Genomic DNA, 21,996 nt, shown 5'->3' on the forward strand with positions numbered 1-21,996 from the left:
GATAGCTCCTTGAGACAGCAACTGCATTTTGAATTAAGTCTAGCAAAACAGGGTCCTTGTCCTGATTCAGTGAGTCACACCTTAGGCATGACAGCAAGATGAATATGTCCAAGGAATTCCTGGTCCCTGAAAATGTAAGGCTGACAAGGAAACCAAGGCTTAGTCTGAGAGTAAGTCACCTGGGTCCATCACAAACAGTGTGACTTTGCATACTCCTTTGACAACTTTTGGGCAGACTGCTTAAATCCTCAAGGTGCTTTGTGCCCTCAAAGTATGGGGTGGGACTGTCAGCACCAGTGCTTTTCCCAGTAGACACCCAATGGTGTTCCACATGGAACATTTTGGTTCAAGGAAGGGATTTGATTCAAAATGCATGAGATTTGAGGTCAGCAGTCTAGAGTGAGACTTGAATAAGAACAGTGAAGACTATGCTGTAAGTTTCTGGAAATGTTATCCTTGGTATCTGCTGTCAGCTCCAAATATAATAAGTATTTCTAGAGTATTTACCAAAAATTCCTGAAGAGCTGAATCAGAATAAATACCAAGTTTTTTTATGAAGTTATTTGCTAAGACAGCAAAAAACTGACTTTTTTGATAAAGGCACTCCCTTCTAGTCCTGGTTTTGCATAAACAGGAAAAATAAGAGTGTTTTCTTTCATTTTAGTGTCAGCCCATATGTCTTGGTAACTCCAAATGAAACCAGAAGAAAACAGTTGCAGCAAAGTAAGTTGAATTGTCTAATATGGTAAGTTGAATTGTCTAATATGGTAATAATATTCTACTTGAATAACTTTAGGGTTTTGTGCATTTTATTGCTCTTGAAACTTTTATCCTCATTTTTACAATGGTTTTGTATGTGCAGCTGTGACGGTAAAGTCAGTACTATGAGCATTCTCCATCATCACGTAGCTTTTCCGAAGATTGACTCCTCATCTGGCTACACTTCATGCAGAATAAATCTTGTTCAGGAGAAGGGTTGTGGTAATTTCAGTGCTGGAGCTGTTCAAGATGGCTTCTACAAAACTGCCAGAATTAACTCTATCCAACTTTTAGAGGACTGAATTCATATTTGAGAACCCAACTTTGAACAGTCTCTGGGTCAGTAGGAAAAAGAAAACAGTATTTTTGAAAATACTCCCATGAGGAAACAAAAGTAACTACAGCTACTGTTGGTTCTTGAATCTGCATTTAAGGTTGTAGGTGGCCTTTTCAGTGAAGTTGGTAAAGGTCATTATAGATGGAAAATATCTGTATATATACACTGACTTTTTCTTAGCTTTGAGTCTTACAGGTGAAAGTAGCTAAGCAGGAACACCCTGAACCTCTACTAGAAAGATCTTTCATTGGCAAAGTTACAGCTAGAGTCAGTTTTGAAATAAATTCTGTATGCAGAGGTGACTGAGCACTGCAGTCCTGCACTCCTGGCCATTGATTTATGCAAGATATGAAAGCTGAAGGAGTGTGAGTCAACACTTCTCACATCTTGAGCCTTCAAGGAAACAATTAAATTAAATCCTTCTCAAACTTCGTGAGTTTGGCTGAAATGCTTCACCATCAGGCTAGTATGGGTTATGGGTTGGGTTTCCTTTAGCTGCAAGAAATAAAATTGACTTTTCTTGAACCAAACCATAATCTTCTGGAAGGATGAATAGCAGCAGATCATCTTAGACTCGCCTGTGACATTAACAGCAAAGGTGCTGCTACTCTAATAAAGATCTAGTTTCACTTTGTGCCAGCAGCATGTAAGGTCTGAAGCACGCCAAGTATTTACATTTTGGATACTGGCAGAAATAGGACCTAGTTGAATGCAGTCTCTACCTAAACGTTTGTTTTAAAGGTGAAATAAAAAGCTGATGTCTCTTTGGGGTCTCTTTAGAAACTTGCTCACGTACTGGCTTTATCCTCTAAGAGGACACCTGGTGTTAGTGTCTGATAGCCATAGCCAGTCATTAGGAAATATGATTACTAAGAGTGAAATGAGCTCCTAAAGCAACTGAAGTGATAATGTAAAACACAGGTTTTGCTGGGCTTGCTATTGGAAGGAATTGTTGGTTTTCTTCCTCTGGCAGTTGATAAAGAGTGAAGTTAAATCAACCAGCCATCCTAGGGCATATGGCTGGTACCCTGTCTGTGTTGTCTTCCACTGACTACACTGGGAAATTGCTGCCCATCTCACATGTGGACACCTATGCTGAAGTGTCTTAATCTGAACCTGATTCATGCATTCCTCTTGCTTTTATTTAAAGAGCATGTGGTTGGGAGGGAAAATTACTTCTCATTTCCCTGCTGGGGAGCATTATATCACAAACATTTCCCTCCGTGCAGCAGTAACATCTTAATTGTAACAACTTCTGCTTTACCTCCAGGACTAAATAATGTGGCTTTTACCTACAGGTTCCCAGAGGTTAAAAAGCAGTCTATTAGCAGTCCCTTAGCTGTTTTTTGTTTTGCTTTTGGGGTTTAGTCCTGGGGTTTGCTCACCATTAGAGTCTCGAGGTAGGGAAAACATTTGCCTTGTTAGCTGATCATTGCAGTGACTGAGTAACATCTTGGGGGATGTCTGTACCCCTTGAGAACAAGTTTGTTCCTGGATGGTCTTCAGGATTACATGTAATTAGCGATACTGCATGCTTTTTAGTATTCTCTCTAACTTCCATATATTTGTTTCTTTTTATGCCTGCTCAGTTGCTAAGAAAGAGCTAGATGACCTGGAGCGGTGGAAGGAAGAGCACAGGCCAGGGCCGATTTCATTGGTTCCACAGAGACTGGGTAAGATGTGAATCAGCATTTGCACATTGCAAAATTTTGTTTTACAGAACGTGAGGCATTTTTCACTTTTTCTCGCATGTTACTTATTAAAGAGGTTCAGTATCAATAAGGGCTAACAGGAACCTACTGCAGGTGCTCTGTGCTTCTTGATGGTCATGGCAATGAAGATGTTTCTCAAACAAAACAGTGTAGATTGTCACTCAAGAAATATGCTGAGATTAGAGTAGAAAATCTGTGCTAACATGTGGGTAAAACAGGTGGATTATCCCTCCTGCTGTTGACACTGTCTTTGGTTGATGTCTCTGAGGGGGCACACATTTGCCATTAGTATGAAGATGGACAGCACATGTTGGAGACTCTCCAGTTGCCCATAAGAATACTCCTCTGTCTTAGGGGCTAGTATGTGTGCTTTCATGACTGCTGGCTCTTGAAGAGGCAAGAGTGATCCCTGCAGCTTCAGCATTTGTAGGCTAAATGTGCACGAAGCTCTGTATTACCAATTTTATAAAAATAACAACAAAGATAAGTAAATGAAAAACAGGATAAAAAGCTACAAGAACTGAAGTCCCCGTGAACTGATGTGTTTGTGAAGATAATCAACATCTTTTCTAGATAGGTTGTGGCATTTATTAATATAATAAATAATAAACCCACATGACCCTGTTGGTTGAGGGTTCAAACAATCAAATCTGTTTATTGGAAGCAAACAACACCCTTTATATGCACTTTAAAACAACACGTGATTCTCTTGACCAATCACCATGTGGTACCACAATGCCCATGTGTGTAGGAGTACATTTGGGACTTCATCTCCCAGGATGCCCCTTCCACCATCCCTAAAACACACCCCCTACAACATGCAAGAGAAACTGTAGGAGATCTCTTCAATTGCAACCACGATAAAATATTTAATTTAGTCGTATTTCAGAGTTACTTTAAAAAAGAATTGGAAGACAAAACCAAACCAACTCAACCCAAAACAAATCTTGTTCAGAGAGTAGAACTGCCGATTGTGCTGAAGCAAGAGGAATGTTATTAGAAGTGTTTTTCAAGTACCAGTCTTCAGACCTATCTTGTTTCAGTATCTTTCTTTAATGTCTTTGGCACTAAAGCTAGGAGAAAGCTGATGAAACTTGCTGACAAGACAACTTTAAAGCATCATCTGTATAGACTATTATGGGATGACCTTGAGAAACTGACTAATAAAAATCAGGCAAAATTAATTCTAGCAAATTGAATTATTATAACAATGCCTTTATTAGTTTTATAAACCTAGAGCTGCCCTTCCTTCCCTTGGCTATCATAGGAGAATCTGGGGTGCACGGTGCAGGCTATTGGCTACCTTGACCTGCAAATTAAGTTCTTTCTTTACCATACTACACATGATAAGTTTGCAGTGGGATAATGTGTATAAAAATAGATAGCAGGTGGGACATAGAGGAATTTGAACTGACTCCAACCCAGACTTGGTTTTTAGATCAAGGTGATACGGGTCCCACATATTCTGCCCTGCAGCCTGAGTCAGTTTGCCGTGGTGGTAATGCCCTGTATTCCCACCATCACGTGCAGTCGTGTGGCCAGACATGGTCTTTGTGAATTCATGCATATCTCTTCTTGTTTGTGAGTCATTCCTAGAAGACATGCTTCTTTCACAAGAGGACCACAAAGCTTTTTGCTGAAGAAAGTGAAATCTGAAAACAGAAATTTGGTGTATGGTGTCTATGCAGAATGTGTGCGGGCTGGCTGCATGACTGAGGATGTGGTGTCAAAACTGCAGGGACTAGTTGTGGGGAGTCTTACCTTCTTCTGGGCCCATAGCATTTAAAAACTTTCTTGAGGAAGAAGCAAATTAAGAGAAGGAAAAAAAAGTAAGAAAATATGATCCCTTCGGTCATTGTCTAGCTGCAACTTAGACTCCTGGAGACTGAAACGCTATGTTCAGTGCCTCTGAAAAGAGGTAATGTGCAAAGATTATTAGATCTTATCATTCCCATGGGAACAAATTTGGAGCTGAAGCGAGCTCAAGGAAGGAGAAAAAAATATAAGTGGCATCTCTAATTTCACCACTGTAGGTACTCATTAAGGTAAAAAAGTATCATGTGTTTTTTCTCAGAGTGATTTTAAGAGATTTCACATCTAGTCTAAATCACCAGAGAATCCTTGAAGTTTCTTAACACTCATGCTTTCCATAGGGAAATAAGTATTCTGGATTTCAGCTCTGTAATATTTGACTGGCAAACTTGCAGGCACCATGGAGAGATGAGAGCAATGAAGAATGCAAGTTCTACCCTCCTTCATAAGCAATGAGTGAAGCAACAATTCATGCCTGATAAAATGGTCTCTTTTTTGATCGTATCATATACAGCCAGTCACTACATACTCTGACTTCAGCAAAACATTTGACACATCACAGCCAAACCTTGAATGAATTAAACCTGGCTGAAAGGCTATAGGCTATAGCTAATAATGATCAGAAAAATATTTGTTTAGAGATGATGCTCATCACTACATGCAAAAAAAGTACAGTGCACACAAGAAATATTGCCAATAAAAAGCTAGAAAAAAACAGAGATCAAGCATCCAAAAGGTTTAAAAACTTGTTTAGTAGCCGTTTTATTTTCTAGACCTGTGAAGGAGTCACTCCACTCAATGCTAGTTGTATGCTTATTGCTACTCTAAGCTTGTTGCCTGTATCCTGTATGGCCAGTCTTTTTTGAGGACTTATCCTACAGATTTATTTCTGTGCGTAGAAATGTTGCCACAATTAGGGAATTGATCTCCCCTTCACTGAACCTCACAAAAGCACCTAAAGATTAGTTACCTTCCATTAGTAAGTGGAGGAAGCTGCCTTTAGAGAAGAGTGCTCCCTTCTGAAAGATCTAGTATATTTGTCTTACATTTCATAGAATGGCTTGGGTCTGAAGGAACCTTAAATATTATATAGTTCCAACTCCCCTGGCATGGGCAGTGATGCCACCCACTAGACCAGGTTGCTCAAAGCCCCATCCAACCTGGTTTTGAACACTGCTGGGGGTGGAACATGCACAGCTTTGCTGGGCAACCTGTGCCAGTGCTTCACCACCTTCACAATGAAAAATGTCTTCATTATATTTAATCTAAATCTCTCTTCTTTTGGTTTAAAGCCACTCCTCCTTGTCCTATCACTACATGCCCTTGCAAAAAATCCCTCTCTAGCTTTCTTCTAGGCCCTCTTAAGGTACTAAAAGGCTTCTAGGAGGTCCCTCTGGAGCCTTCTCCTCTCCAGGCTGAACAACTCCAGCTTTCTCAGCCTGTCTTCATAGGAGAGGTGCTCCAGCGCTCTAATCGTCTTCAAGGCCCTCCTATGGACTCACTCCAGCAGGTCTATGTCCTTCTTATGTTGGGGACTCCAGGGTTGGATGCAACACTCCAGATGGGGTCTCACAAGAGTGTAATAAAGGGGCAGCATCAACCTTACTTGACCTGCTGGCCATGCTGCTTTTGATGCAGCCCAGGATATCAGGCATGTCAGGTTGCACAGATTGGTGCAGCTGCTTCTATAGTTAGGAGGCACAAAGAGGAGAATTTCTCATTAAAACACTAAGGGAAAATACACTCCCTACCCTCCGAATGGAGTAAGAATTGCTGTTGATTTTCAGAACAACTGAGGGAATGAATTATTTCCTCTCCCAAAGCAAGAAAATACTTTGGAAAATAGTAGAGCAGAATAATAAAATCAAAGTCCTCCATCCCTTAAGCCCTAGTATCAAGTTCTTTATGTGGTTAGGTTTTTGTTTGTTTTGTTTGTGAGTTGTTTGTTTTTATTGAATGCTGAACATTATGGCCAGAGCTTTAGATGTTCTCAAAAGAGAGGCCATGCCTTTGAATGAGGACACCTTCTGCTATGAATGTGAGGTTTGTGGGAAAAGGCTTTGACTTCCATTTCAGAAAGGGGATTCTTCCTCAAGCGCCAAAACGTTAGTTAGAAAATATTAAAGTGATAGCATCCCATTAGAGCTGGCAGAGTCCAAGATCCTAAGTTTGATAAAAGATAAACTTTTTGGTAATAGAATTTCTGACTCTGTATGTGTGTGACAAACTGAGCGAAGGTGGGAATAGTTGGATTGAAAAATGAAAACTCACCTGCAAAGCATGACTGATTTTCTGAAAATGTTCCTCAGTAAACAGATCATATACTGTAGAGACATATTTGTTGGTAGAGTGGGTGATACAGTGGATGCTCTGTAAATAATAAGCAAGTGCTTTTAATGGATTAATAAAATGATCAAAAAGGTCTCCTATCTGTTCTCTTTAATATCAGACAGCTACTGTAATTATGAAAAATTTCCTGTATAGGCATACATCCAATCTGTTATATTGCTATGTTCCAAAGTGACTGGTATTGGCAGTTAAAATGTTCATAAAAAATGCAATTTATATGTTTGGGGTTTTTTAAGGTGGAAAGGAATCAGAGGCTCAAGCAAGGCAAAAACAGCAAATGATGCTCATGCAATCTAAATATCAGCAAAAGGTCGGTAAGAATAAATTTGTTTGTTTATTTTTAGAATTCAAAAGAAAGCTTTTCATGAAGTATTTCTTATGACTATAAACTGAACTCAGAGATGCTTGACAGAAGAAAGTTATGAAACCTGAAGGAAGCAGCAGGAAATCAGAAACAAATGTTCTGCACCAAAGAAAATAAGAAATCTGTCCATAAATATGTAGAAATCTGTATCACAGATGATATAGAAAATAATAACCAGTACGGTTGTAAAGCCACTTATATGCCTTGTCGTATCTTTCGGCATGCTGCCTACACTTCAACTAATTGATCAATGTACCACCCTAAACTGTACTTATGTAGAAATGTTGTTTCTGTTATAAGAGGTATAAATGCTTGTAAGTTATCAATCAGCTGTGTGATTCCTTGCATGGATGCCCATTTATCAGTCCTAGATTTCTCAGCCTTCTTAAAGACAATATTGGAGTAGCTGTTGCACAGCCTGCATTATTTAGTGTCTCATTTTAAGGGAAAAAATTCTGGAAACTTTCCCCAAACACACTTTAGATTTGAAAAATATACAGTATAGGAGCCGTTACCTTATGCATTCCTTGTATAAATACATATGTAAAATAATTCTGTATGTTTATGTCATGCAGCATAAGAGAGAAGAATATGTAAAAGCAAAAAAGGCAGCTGAAGAAGCTGAAATCCTGAAAAAGAAAGCAATTCAGAGAGAAAAGGTAAACCTTGTTATTGCAGAGTTAGAGCCATATAACAGAGTTCATGTCTTGATGCTTGATTTTGCTGAACTACAGGGAAGAGGCTAATTAAATTAAGTGGTAACCCCAGATGGCATCAAGGAATTAGGAAATCCAGTCCTCCGCCTCTTTGTAGCTCACTAAAGGATGTCTGACTTGGTGTTCTTTGGAGCTTGAGAGTTCCTTGGGCTCTTCAGAAACTCCAGCCTTTCAGTTGCATCCATCCTGAGGAGTTAGCAGAAAGGTAGAACACTAAGGTCAGGAGTAACATTGTGTATGCAGGTTGCATGGTTCACTTTGGCATGAGCTTTCTCTGTAAGATCAGATTGTGGAAGATGGCACAAAGACCTTATAAAATCTATAATTGCTTGTGCACACGGGAAGAATACTAGAAAATCTGGCCTGTTATGGTGGAAAAGCCATCCAAATCATGAAAAGGTCAGTGTAGTCTATCTGCATTGGGCTGAGAGCACCATGAAGTTCAAATGGCCCTCCAGCCCCTCTGAGGCTTGCACATACAAGTGTATTGCTAATGTCAGAGCACTTTTCCTTCTAATATTCTCTATATACTGACACCAATGATAGCTCAGTTTCAAAATTTCTTTTATGATTTTGCATTTGTTTTCTTTTTCTAGTTATTCTCACAAAGCATCTTCTCATCCTTTGTGCTGCAAAACTTTTGTAAAAGTTCATTTGTGTCTCCTTGGTGGCAATCAAATAGTGCTCAAGAGTGCAGTGTTGAATTTAAATGAAAAAAGAAAAGAGGGGAAACATAATACAGATGTCCACAATAACAGGGAGAGAAAGGGAGATTTCAGGTTTGCAAGTTTTATCTCTCAACAGTAAAAATGATTTTCTGTGCAGAAACCGAATCTTGAAAATTAATTAAAAAATAATCAATACTGGTTGGTGTAAAAGGGCATGCATAAACAAAAATAACTGTAATTGCCTCCAGGTAAGGGTTAGTCTGTTCTCAGTCTTTCAGTGGCTAGCATTACTCTTTGGGGATAAGCCCATACACAATAGCTCACTGAGGTTATAAATGCTATTATGGGAAAATGTCACTGATGGTTACCAGCTCATGTATAGTTCCAGAAGCTATAGAATGAGGATAGCAATGGTAGACAGGGGTTTAATTATTTAATATATAGTGTTTGCCCATGGGCATTGGACAAGAAAAATGTTACAGGGCTGCTATATATAGTTTCTAGTTACACCTAAAAATATATTGATGTATCAGTTTTGTTTTCATACTCTTTAATTTCCTTACCTTCACTCCCACAGATTATAAAATCTTTATAGATGTTGTAGATAGTAAAACTTCTAAAGGAGGATGAAACATAATGGCAAACATCTTTGCCAAACAGACTGTCTAATTTGACTAAATAAACATATACCCAAAAGCAATCAAATAAAACAGAGGAGCATGAAAGGGAACTCTTAATTTGAAGTTGTTTATTCAGATTGTCTTCCACAATAGTGATTCAACTGATAAGATTTCTTCTTGGAAGATGATTATGTATTAAAATCTCAACCTTGTTTTTAAGAAGAGCATACTGGAAAGCCACTTAAAGGTATCAATTTGTCTATCTCACCCTGCCTGCAAATGAAAGGCTCCCAAGAGCTGAGGATGAGAGGAGTCTTAGAGAACTGGTACTGTATGACCAATGTTCGCCTTTGGTTACCACAAGAAATAAACTTTTTATTTGAAGTGATAGATCTGTATTCAACTGCACCTGCAGTGCATCAGCTGAGAGCCGTTTTTCTTGCTGGCCAGTGCTTCTTTTGCTCAAGGTTATTATTCATTCAATAAAAATCAAATTGTCTGACAGTCTGAAGGGAGATAATGGCTAGACAGCTTTATCAGCAGGAGCCCTGGAACTTTCACAGCTGGAAAGCTACTTTGCCAAAAAACGTGAATGGTGAAGCCCTACAGACTAATGTGCTATGACTAGAACGGGTGCTGATACTCAGCTCAGTTCTTCGTTGATTGTAAGAACAATATAGGCCAGTGCTGCCTGTGAACCTAGGATCTGTTTATGTTTCTGCTTTAATGCTGATTTTGCAGAAAAAACAGCACCCACTTTCCAATTGTCTTTGTGGACGGAGAAAACTGTGTGTCTGCCAAAGCAGTATCCAAATGTGGAAGGTCTGCCTTCCACTCTCCATATGTAAGAGTCCACCTGCCAGTCTTTGTCATTCTTTAATTAATCTTGAGGTTATTAGGTGCTGAAATACCAATGCACTTGGCATCTACCTTGTCTCTTTCCATCTCTCAGAGAGAAGGAAGATTCTTTATTCTGTGTTCCACAGGACTGGTTTGTGTGAACAGATACCCAAGTCTCCCACATGCTCTGTGAGAGGCAGCTTGTCCTGGGACTGCTGTGGTTTGTTCATGGGGTAACCATGGGCTGCATGAGTTTGAGTATTCTAAGGTAGTGATCTCTCAGTGCTCATTGAAATAATTTGACAAAAAGTTTGTAATGTTAGCTGGAAGTTCCCTATTTCTGTTTTTGTCCCCAGTGCTGAGATGTGTGCCTGATCTGCAGAAAGTGTGGATGTACATGGGAAGTAGTTTTTTTATTAATTTCTCATTAGTAGTAGGTATTTGCAGTTTGGTATCTTTTGTGTAGCCCTTCACATCACAGATTTTGACCAGACTAAGCCATAATTTCCTTTGTGTATTTTGGGTGAAAGGACTGTCAAAGTTCTCCCAAAAATAAGACAGTGGCTGAGATTTGGCTTCTTGTTTTTTAAACTTTTGGAATTTGTGCTGCACATAAAATAGAACAACTTTAGTGCACTGGGTATTTCTATTTGCTGTCATTCAATTTCTGTTGCTGTTACCCTGCCTTTGGCCTTTCCTTGTATGCTCTAAGTCTTGACTGAATTCCAGTTCATACAACTTTTTGCTCTTACCTTACACAACTTTTTGCTCTTACCTCACACAGTAAACAGTCCTGTCATCTTTAGAAACTGTTTTATTTAAGATAACCTGTAATTTCATTTTATTTTTTATCAAATCATGTGCTTTTTATTTGACTGTGTTAATCAGCATGAATGGCCTTTTTTTTTCAGGAATTTGTTAGAACCAGGCACTTTACAGACCTTCTGCTAATATTTTTCAACATGTTTACCTTCAGTATCACAGCTGTTCCGCTCTTGGCTTTGTTTTTGAAGATGCTGCCAAATGTACAGTGCTTTGGCAATGTCTACTGATAGATTGTTGTTAGTTAGAGAATGTTCCAGTCCTGTTGTCTGCCACTTGTATGCATCCTAAGCAGGGGTCCCAGGGTAAACTTCCAGAGTAAAAAATAGTCATGTCAGCCACAAATGAATAATTTCAAGATGCCGGGGTTTTCTTCAGGTACCATTCTGGTGGTAGAATAGCTGTAGGATATCCTGTTGTTTGGTTTTTTTCTAGTGGGAAATAGAGATGATACTGAAGGTTTGTATTTATCAAAATTAGTATCGCTGTGTTTTTCTGGCTAGGAGCTAGACCACAACAACTCCCACGAGCTTTGGATTTGAACTTTCAGGAGCCTTGCAATATGGTGGCAGATCTCACACCCAATGTTTTTTCAGAGGGGAAGGAGTCAGCTTGCAATGTTGGGCAGTGTTGGGAAAAAGTCTGGAAGCTATGGCTGATGTCTTGAGAGTATCAGCATCACCTTTGACTATAACAGAAGCCAGATTAGATTTCCCTTCTACCTCTTTCCTTTCTTTTCCTGTAAATTGTAGTTACATAAATAGGTGGGAGTCTTTTTGCCTAAAAAATCATCCCTCTCTGGGTGGAGTGGTTAGGAACAAACAAGATATCCCTTAAACACTCTCAAAGTTTACCTATACTGTGCAGGCATGCTCCTCACTGCAGTTTGGTTAAATTTTTTAATTGCATCAGTACATCATATATTCTACCACTGTTTCTGGATGTCAAATGACTGAACAACAGGACATCTTATTCAGAGATTCATCTTCCTCCTTTTGTTTAATTTTCCACTGCCTTTTTCCAAATAAAAACTTCTGAGTCATTTGCCTTCCAGCAGTTTATATCGTCACACAACATAGTGGCTCTTTTCCTGTTTGCAAATATCTGAAAGGATTTTTTTCTTAATCCAATACATGTGAAGGAGGAATTTGCACTTGTTTTGCCAATCTCTTCCAAACAGTCATTCTTTACCCAATTAAAAAATACCCTTAAATCACTGAAGGCAAAGTAATTGAGTAACTGCCAGCAGAATTGTAATTTTTCTGAAACTTTTTCGATTGCAGGAAAGAAAGAAGATTATAGAGTTCAGGGTTTCAGCCCTATTCTTAACAACACCTCTGCCCAGGTAGAGTGTGGTGGTTTGGGTCCTTCTTACTAGGACCAATGTTCCAAGAGAGGTCCCCAGGCAGGGTTGTGATATGAGAACTGTCAACGCTTACAAGGCCCTTTAGGTACATGGATCTACTAGGAACACCATGTCATTTTCTATTTTAAACAGATCTCTTGACTAGGAGATGTTTGGTCATATCTGATTACGTTTAAATTTGAAATTAGGTCACTTTTGTATCCAACTGCTGCCGTAGATCTTTCAAAGACCAGAATATTAAAATACTGGAATTGAAATAATCAATGTTTGTTTCTCATTTATTGGAAACATCAAATATGTTTTCCTGTTTTTAATGCTGTAGGCAGAGAGACTTGAAGTTAAAAAAAGAAAAGAAGAAATGCAAAGAAGAGAGATGTTCCTTGAAGATCAAAATTAGTAAGTAAAATTTGAAAATTATTACCTTAAATTCCTCATCCGTTTGTCCTTGTTTGTTTGTTTGTTGGGTTTTTAATTATTATTTAATATTATTTATTTGTTTGTCTTTTTTTTTCCTGGTTCGGGGTTCAGGAAGGGCTTCTGTTGCTATTTTTTTCAATTTTTGATTGAAAAACTTGAAACTTTTGATTTCAGGACAAGGGGCAGAAACTGACACGCAGGAGGTTCCTACTGAACATCAGGAGACACTTTTTTACTCTGAGAGTGACTGAATATAAGCACATGTTATCCAGGGAGGTTGTGAATTCTCCATCCTTGGAGATATTCAAAAGTTCTGGGCAGCTGTCTCAAGGTGGCCCTGTTTTAGCGGGGGTTGGACAAGATGACATCCAGAGGTCCTTTCCAACCTCGAAGATTTTATGATTCTGTGAAATATTCCAAGCCTCCTCCACACCCTGTGAGAAATTTGATTCTGTAGACTTCTCTTAGCTTCCTAAAACACACACTTACAAATGAAAGCTGTGAATTATAGAATGACTGTGTTCTTTCTTTCTCTAACTAATCAATAGGTGATCATTCAGTCCAAGACTAATTATTGAAACAGGATTTAAATTACATCTCCACCCATTTATTTTATTGACTAGTAAAGAAATCTAACCTACATGGAAATAATGAGGACTTCCTATATTTAGCATACTTAAATATAGATATTTGTTGTGAAGACCTGTTTCCCAGGAATACCCCCTTAATATCAGATTTAAATACAGCTTAAGTCCTGGCATAATTAATTCCATTGGCAGTGAAGTTCCTACCTTGCCCATTCACTCTACCCTATTTATTTATTTTTAACTGATCCAAACTGATTTTATCACATAATTAACACACAATACTGTTTAGTCACCTTTACCTTTTTTATCTTAGGCTTCTGAAATTACTCACCTTTATGTTTAGCCTGATTGATTGCTTTTTTCCTCCTCTGTGACCTTTAAGGGAGTCACTTTTTTCCCATACTGGTAGCTCCAGTTTCTTCACCGTTTGCCCAGACTCTGCTCTCTAATGCACAGACATTTTAGTGCTTTGTCACTCATCTCAGCCTTTCTTGTATTTTATTTTTGTTTCTTCGCATTTGACATCAGGCACAGCTCTTTCCTTTAATACGTTATCAGCATTTGTCTCTAGATATTGGTGTTTTGCTTGCTGTTTGTCCTCGGTTTGTCCTGGTGTGGATTTTCCCACACACACCTTGATTCCTCAGGATTTCTGAAGACCCTTCATAACTTTAGATCTTTGCCTGTTTCTGACAGACCAGACACTTTCATTCTCTTTGGACCTAAATCAACAACAGACACATCAGGTCTTTGCAGTGCAAGGTCCTCAGTTACGGGGCCTTGCTTCTTCCTAAGGGAATTGTCAGGGTTTTTATCTTCTAATTTAATATAATTTTTCGTCTTAAGGTATATTCAGTTATGAACAGAGACATATCTTTTCCTTTCCCTCACCTTCTCTGTCTGTACCTTTTTTTGCTTAGGGTGAAATGAATTCTGATGTTCAGAGATTTTTCCATTAAAAGTAAGTTCGGTTTTGCCAAAAGCAGGTCCAAACCCTCCGAAACACAGGACAAATGGAAATGGCCACAAGTGAAAAATTTCTTCACCAAAAGGGTAGTCAAGCACTGGAACAGGCTGCCTCAGAGAAGTGATTGAGTCACCATCCCTGGAGGTATTTAAGACGTAGAGACTGGACTTGGCAGTGCTGGGTTAACAGTTGGACATGATGATTGTAGAGGTCTTTTCCAACCTAAATGACTCTATGTGGGCAGTCAGGTAGTCCCCAGCTGGTGCAGGAGCTCTGGCTACCGGGGCACTGAGAAGTGGACTGGCTGGCAGCCGTTCTGTCCACTGATTAAGGAAAGGTTTGGGAGCATTCATCTTTGGACACTAGTTGACTGATGCAACTGAAGGTAAAGATGGGCTGTCAAGCTCCATTGCTTGAGATTATGTAGAACTATCAGAACATTATTTGTATGTACTATGTATTGAACCTACACCAGAAGGGCTCTGCAGCTACTACTCCTGGAGGAAGTGAACTGAAAAACTACCTACACTGAATGCAATTTTGGTTAAGCAAAAACCTTCCATGCTGTACAGTGTTAAGGAAACTTCCCTGTCCAACCATCCAGGAGTTACTCTGGCAGTCACTCCTGCACTACCTGAGCTGGGACCAAAGCCCCTTCACAGCTACATACCCCAGCTCACACAGTCAGACCAGGTTTCCTTACCAGCTTGACCCCAGTCTTCCCATAGCATTGTCTCAGACATCCAGATCCTTAAAATAATTTTATCATGATGCAATAACTAAACAACAAAATACCAGCTTGACCTGGTGCCTCTGAGGAGGGATCCTGAACATGCAAAGTGTCAGCAGTTCATGGCTTCTTGCCTCAGGCTTGAGCTCCTGCCACCCAGAGCTCAACCTGCAGCTCTCACTGCAGCTGCACACCAAGCTACATGCACTGAATGTATTCCTCAAGATATAGAGTGACACTAGTGTCTTCCCTGTTCTGAAGGAATACTCTGGTGAGCAGAGGAAGGAGAGTCTGTGCCACTGGATGTTGCTGAGGATGCACTGCTGAGGTACACTGCCATTATGAAGCACAGCATCCAGGAGTAATGGAAAGATTCTGTGTGACATTTCAGATTTTGTGAAGTAACTCTATTGAAGTACTGCATGTTCACATAGAAATGCTTGGTATTAAAAGTCATGCTATGCAAAAAAACCCCCCTACTATGCAAAAATGAGTAACTCATTACTTGCATCATCTAATACCCTTTGTCTAGAGGCAAAGAGAACAAATGCAAGGTTGTGCCCCTTTCTTTGCTGTCTCTGTTGGAGTATTTTGATCTCCTTCTCTGCTTGCTGAGAGATGGGGGAAGGAAGGTCATGTGCTGCATATAAAGCAGTGACCTCTGCAAAGTCATGGCCTGTAGAGCCATTTCAAAAGATAAGTTCCCTTGTTAGTCTGTCCTCTATAAGACCTGTAGCTGCAACATCACAATTTTCCTGAGGAGATCAATGCCTACCAGCACTCTCATTAGCTGGAAAACCTTTTAAAATTGATCACCACCTCTAGCCATACCAGCCTCCAAGGGCTACAGCCCAATCAGTACCTCTCCTGCATGAAGTGCCGCTTCTATTTGATAAGGAAAGGCACTTAAGATTCTCATGTCGTTAACATACTATGATGCTGTCTAGAATTTTGTATTTCTGATTAAATTCTTGTCACTATTAAAACCAAGAACTTCTCAATGAAATCTCTTTTCAGAGGGTCTAACATGAAGTGCTAAAAAGAAAAATGGTCTGCAACTTTTTTTGCTGTCTACAGAATACAGTTATTTTCTATGTTTGAAAGCCTTGTAAGCTTCTTTGGACTTTGGATTGAAGAAGTTGCTGCATATGTAGGAAGTGATTGCTACAGTTTGTGCTAACAGAGAAGAAGCATATGAGGGATTTGTTGGTCATAATGTTGCTGTGGTTCTGTCCTGGCAAATGCCAGATTTAGAAAATGGGGAGTGTGTGTTGACTTTCTACCAGAAACTACTTACCCATGAAATGGAGTCCTTCATTCTGAGTCATGACATCTTGGATACATTTTGCATTATGGGCCTGATTGTGTTTCTGTCAGGGTGCATGAAAAGGTAGTGAAGGCTTGTATAGTACATACTTTGGAATTGCTGATCCATGTGAGGGAAGAACTGACTGTCCATCTTTCCAAATGGAAACAAAGAAGAGGACTTTTCAGGACATCCATCTTTAGTTAGTACACTGTCATTTAAACAGTAATGAGGATGGGTATCTCATGACTTGCTTTTCTCATCTGCGTAGCTGCGTGAATCTGTGTTTGAACTCTAGGGTATCTCACCATACAGCTTAATCCAGTAAGATGCTTTTATTTAATTTGTATTCTACTTTCCAAAAACTGTTGTGTTGGATGTGGTCCACTGGTTTTCTAATAGTCATCTACCTATTTATGTAATGGGTAAAGCAGTCTAGAACATAGGTTACTTTTTAATAGTACATGATGACTGTTGTGTCACTTCATCCTTCACTTTGTCACATATTCATGCCTCTGTTTTTGTGAAGGTCGTGCTCCTGTAAAAATTCTTGGCACTGCTGCACTCGGGTACATGTGTGGACTCAATATATTCTGCTCAGAATTTGGAACTGGAAACAGAATTTGCCAGAGTGCCTGTAAGTGCGTATTCCAAACACAATGCAGGAGGTTCACCAAACCAAGTTGATATACGCTTGCCTGCCAAGGCAGTTTTCTCAAAAGTCATAAAATACAAGAGAATAAAACCTGAATCAAAACAGAATTTTAATTTATTTATCTATTTTTACAGGATGAATACTAGTGTCCTTGCCAGTTTTCAGTCCCCTATGATGTGTGGTTCAAACAGCAGGCTGGCAAGAGATTTTCCCCACAGAAGTACAAATGTAAACCTGACCAGACTTTTGATATAGGTTGCTATAGAGAATGAAAGAGAGCTCACACAAAAAGGGTTTGCAGCCTTGAGAATCCTTTGTTTGCTTCTTTTCACCACAATTGTCTTTGTTTTGTTCATTTGCTCCTGATTATTTTAAGCGTTGTCAATTATTTAGCTAACAGGCAGAAAACTAGGCTTTTATAGACATCCAAAGGGACTCTCTTGAGTGTAATAATGAAGGCAGTTTATTGAACGCCTGTGAGGTTGCTTTCTAATTGTACACATTAATCTGCCCATGCAAGCTGGCTGAAAATATAGAAGCAGATTGCACATGCAGATGGAGCACACAGAATCTATGCAAAAGACTGATACGAAACTGCATTTTCCTTAAAACTGGATTTATGCTTATTACTTCAGATAATAAATGAAACTTACATCTAAAATAACATCCAGAAATATTGGATGAGTTTGTGGATGGAAAGAATAGCCTAGCTCTGTTATTTTATCCAGTCAGGGAAACAAAGAAAGCAGGTGAGTTGACAGGATAGATTAGTTTTGAGTGTTGGTAGGAAGTGATGAAAATAATTCTGCTGAGAAAGTTGCCTTTTTTCTTTAATCTATTTGTATACTTTCTTGAAGCCTTGTACCTAAAATGAACTAGTGCTACATTTTTTGTTCTTATCCCCCAAATCAGGAACACCTGCTCAAGAGCTTGCAGACAAGAACCTATGCTCACTCTGGCTTTTATAACCATCCCCTTGTCTCATCCTAGTGGGAATGAGGGCAGCATTTAGTCCCAAACAATAAGAAATACGTGTGGGTTCCCTGATCTACAAGTATCTTGTGAATGTAGGGTGCCAGCTCTAAATCCCTGAATTATACCGTTCTCAGTGGAACACCTAGCAAATTCATGTTTCTGCACTTTACGTATACTTGTTGAGCTTCAGGTAGGTTGTTTTACACAAGAGCTTTTAAGAAAAGACTCTACCTGAAGAGTAGTTGTAAAATATAAAGTCAAATATTCATGGACTATCACAAAGCACCTGAAACATGGACTGATTTCCACTGTTATGCACTGTCCTCTCAGCACATTACTCAATGATCCTGGCAGCAGCTACTATTTTGCCACAACAGCTCTTAAGAGTTTTTCAGCCCCCGAATCCAGTATTATGCTTCATTTCCCAGTGACTGCATCTGTGCTAATAAATTAAACACTGTCAATCATTGTCACTTTTGAGGCCAACAGGCCAGAGACTGCCTGCTTCCACTGCTAGAAAACTTTTTTACCTCCCAAAATGGGGCAGTAGCATCTAAAACATCTTGGGAGTTACTTATGGTTGATATTTATTCCTGGACAACAGCTAAGAGTTATTTGGGAAAGTGCTGTTTGGAACAAGTCTAAACAATTTCAGGAATGGTAACACAGTATAGGTGACTGAGTTCCCATGCTAAGACTGTTGCTCGGTCCTATTAAGCATACCAGTATGGGAGTAGGCTATTTAAATTAGCCGAGCAAAAGGCTTTTTCCCAATGGTGTAATGGGAAACAGAGCTACCAAGAAAGACAAAATACCCTCATAAGATTGCTCCAGCTTAACCACTGCTTCTGAATGGCTGTCTTTTCTTCCACCTGGTGTTTAAGTATAGTCAGAACGCAGGTTAGCAGCCTGTTAGGAGGGTGCCTTCTTCTTGTCTTTTCTAAATCTTGGATCGCCTTTTGCCTAGCTATATTTGAAGAGTATCAGGATTCTGCTGTATTCAGATAAATTTCTTCAGCTCATGCTCTTATTTCCTTAATGTTAATTAGCTTAAAGTTTTAGCGAGTGAGTGAGATGTTGCTCCAACTGTCTGTGGAACACCTATGGACACTTTGATATGCTGATTTCATGCTGGAGACAATACTTTCCTTTCCATAACATGAATTCAACTGTGGTCTCTCTGACTTCTCCATTTTCCTGCAGTATGGCTTATGCTATGCTTTGCACTGTCATGACTACAGGTTTAGTATTATGAAAAATACCTTTCAGACATTCAGTCTGGCAACTCTAGATGCATTGCTGGGTTTCCATAGAGATGACACAAAACAAATTAACATATGTAAGACCTGAGTTGTCTTTTGCCAGGTCCAGAAATCTGAGTCCCTTGTGATAGGGTCACTTGATTAATATATTACTTAATTTGGTGTAGTAGGGTGTTTCCTCTATTCAGAGGCAGTCTTGCTGAGAAACTTTATTTGCTTCCACTCTTGTAATCATCTTTTCTGATACCAAAACTGAGTTAACTTTTAATCTGTCAGTGTGCTGATCCTGGAAAAGTAGTGTCTTCCATGACATTTTTATTCAAATAAGTAGAAATTCTACATCCCCCATGTAATTCTTTTGACATCCCTAAGGAACTAGGACATCCAGGTATAGACCTAAGTTGCCAGATATTTCTTTGCAGAGCTTCAACCTTCTCTAATATATTCCAGATTTTCTATAGGAGTTCTTGATCTTTCTGGTATAGAAATAAATTGCTATTTTATCAATTTTAGCGTAAGTAAAAACCCGCAAAATCCGCAATTTAAAACTTCAAGTTGCCAAAATTATTCTGTGCAATCTTACCACTTAATAACTCCCCTGTCATGGAAAAAATGTGAGTGCTTAAGACTCGTGCGAGAAGACTAATAATTTGTTCAACCTTGATACTCTATAGATCAGGGAAACAAATATTTCACTTGGTTCTTTCTTTACTGTGCATTGGCTGAGGTCTATGTAAGCTGCCCAGGTAATGGAGGAAAGAGAGGGTGAACTGGGAATGATCAGACTCTAAAAGCCTGGCTTGCTACAACTTGGGCACATACTTTGTATGTGAAGTAGTAAAATGTTTTTGTATTGTGTAGAGTAGCAGAGAACTTGTGGGTTCTTGCTCTTTCTCAGAACTTCTCCTCAATGTACCACTCCTCACTGACTAGCAGGACATTTGCCAAAAAGACATCTACTCACCGTTTCAAATCATGGAGTGAAAGATAAAAACACATTTGGTAGTCTGTTTCAGCTGTTAGTCATCATCACTTTTTGGCAGCCAAGGCTTTTTCTCTAAGCTTAAGTCTTTGGTAGAGGCATCTTCTCCCCCACAGAGCTAGCTTGTTGCCCTGTTAGGAGAGTAAATCTTTGTGTTGAATATGTCTTGAAGCACTCTTTCTGCTCTCACTTCAGTGCTTTCATGCTTTCCAAAACTGTATACAGAAATAAAATTGCCTCTTTCCTCTAACTCTTCCTTTGAGTGAGCAAAGGCTGGAGTAGATATGTCTGGTACTGAAGGCTAGGAAAATGATTCCCAGTCACAGCATCCAAACTCCTGTTGGTTTTGTTTGTGACTTTGTTTAACTGCACTTGGTTGAAACTGTGAGCAAAGTGGTGCTACTTTGAAAATCTGCTTTATAAGGGATGCAACTGGAAAAAGAAATTTGTGCTTGACAGAATAAGAAATGACGATGCTGTGCAATTCTGTTTCAAATAAAGACACTTACTTTTTTTTTAATGCCACAAAATGCTTCTAAGTCTTTCTGCTTGATTAAGTAATCTCTTGTAAGGCTTCATCATATTAACCATGAAGGAAAATTCCTTCAAATTATCTTTTAAATTACTTACCAGAGATTTATAGATCTGGTCAAAGGATTTGCAACAATTCAGTGAAGCAGTTGCATCCTGACAATGTCCAAAGATATATGAGTCTGTGTTACGGGAACTTTACAATGAGGAAAGAAAACATAGCCACTGTACACCCCAAATATGCGAATGAAAATAATTGTTTGCTTAAAAATCCTCCCAGCAAATGTCTTATCCACAGTATAGGTTCTGTATCCTCTGTCTCATTTCATTTTGTCTGTTTCCATAACCTTTTTTTTCCACCTATGTTGTTTTTCAGCAGACACGTGATAAAATATCTAGGCTGGATTCCAAGGGTGGGATAAAAAGCTGTGTTTATTTTTATGGAAGCACTAACAATTCTATTTGGATTGGATTTCTTCATAGCAAAACCAATGAATTATTGAACAGATTGCACCTGGGTTTGCCAAAGAGTGATTCCTGTCAGATTGCTAATCCTGGCCCAGAATCTACAGCATGGGTAAGCAAAACTATGGTGTGTGCTGTATTTTCTATCAGCTTTCCAGGTGCTGTCAATAATGTAATGTTAGAATATTCTAACTGAGCTTAATTGTCTAGACATAACTCAGTGAGTACCAAGGAGTCTTTCTGGGTGAATGAGATTGCCTACATTGTCTCTTACAAACTGGCAGAGTATTCTACATAGTAGGGGAGCGCTCACAGATCTCTCTCTGATAAATGAGAACCAGACTTATATTCAAAGGTCAGATCAGAATCTTAAATATGCCCTGTACTCATCTGCTGGTGGTAAGCTTTCATGAAATCTCAGTTAGTTCTTGTCAGCAGAAGCTTTACTGCATTAAAAATCTAGTCAAAAGAAAGAGAAGCCTGTTTCTCACTGTATCGTAAAAAGTGATTCCATACACTGCTTGGGGTCTTTGTCCCAGTTTGAGTGAGCCTGGTGAGTATCACTGTAATTAGGAAATAGATAAAGTATTGCTTAAGTTTAATTATTCTAATTGCCTCTAAAAGGCTTTTCCACATACAATTAGTCTCTTCATGTCTAAACCAAACTTTCCCATTATGTAATAACTTTCAGTGAGGAATATTAACCCTGAGACAGAAGTATTTCTCCTGTAGGGAGATTTGTAATTGGGGGAAG

General features: G+C 39.1%; 1 protein-coding gene across 4 annotated transcripts in view; it reads left to right on the plus strand.

The window, feature by feature from the left end:
• The window catches only part of EPSTI1 (epithelial stromal interaction 1), an 84,985-nt gene that overhangs the window by 9,500 nt on the left and 53,489 nt on the right, over window positions 1-21,996 (plus strand). For all 4 annotated transcript variants that reach the window (XM_051778749.1, XM_051778751.1, XM_051778750.1 and 1 more), the window contains exons 2-7: window positions 665-723; window positions 2,686-2,769; window positions 7,206-7,279; window positions 7,909-7,992; window positions 12,688-12,761; window positions 21,261-21,354. In XM_051778749.1, the coding sequence (XP_051634709.1) occupies window positions 665-723; window positions 2,686-2,769; window positions 7,206-7,279; window positions 7,909-7,992; window positions 12,688-12,761; window positions 21,261-21,354 (469 nt within the window). The remainder of the gene's footprint in view (window positions 1-664; window positions 724-2,685; window positions 2,770-7,205; window positions 7,280-7,908; window positions 7,993-12,687; window positions 12,762-21,260; window positions 21,355-21,996) is intronic.

The sequence above is a fragment of the Manacus candei genome, unplaced genomic scaffold, assembly GCF_025592945.1.
Source record: "Manacus candei isolate 608988 ecotype Guabito, Panama unplaced genomic scaffold, ASM2559294v1 h1tg000014l, whole genome shotgun sequence".
Taxonomy (NCBI): Eukaryota; Metazoa; Chordata; class Aves; order Passeriformes; family Pipridae; genus Manacus; species Manacus candei.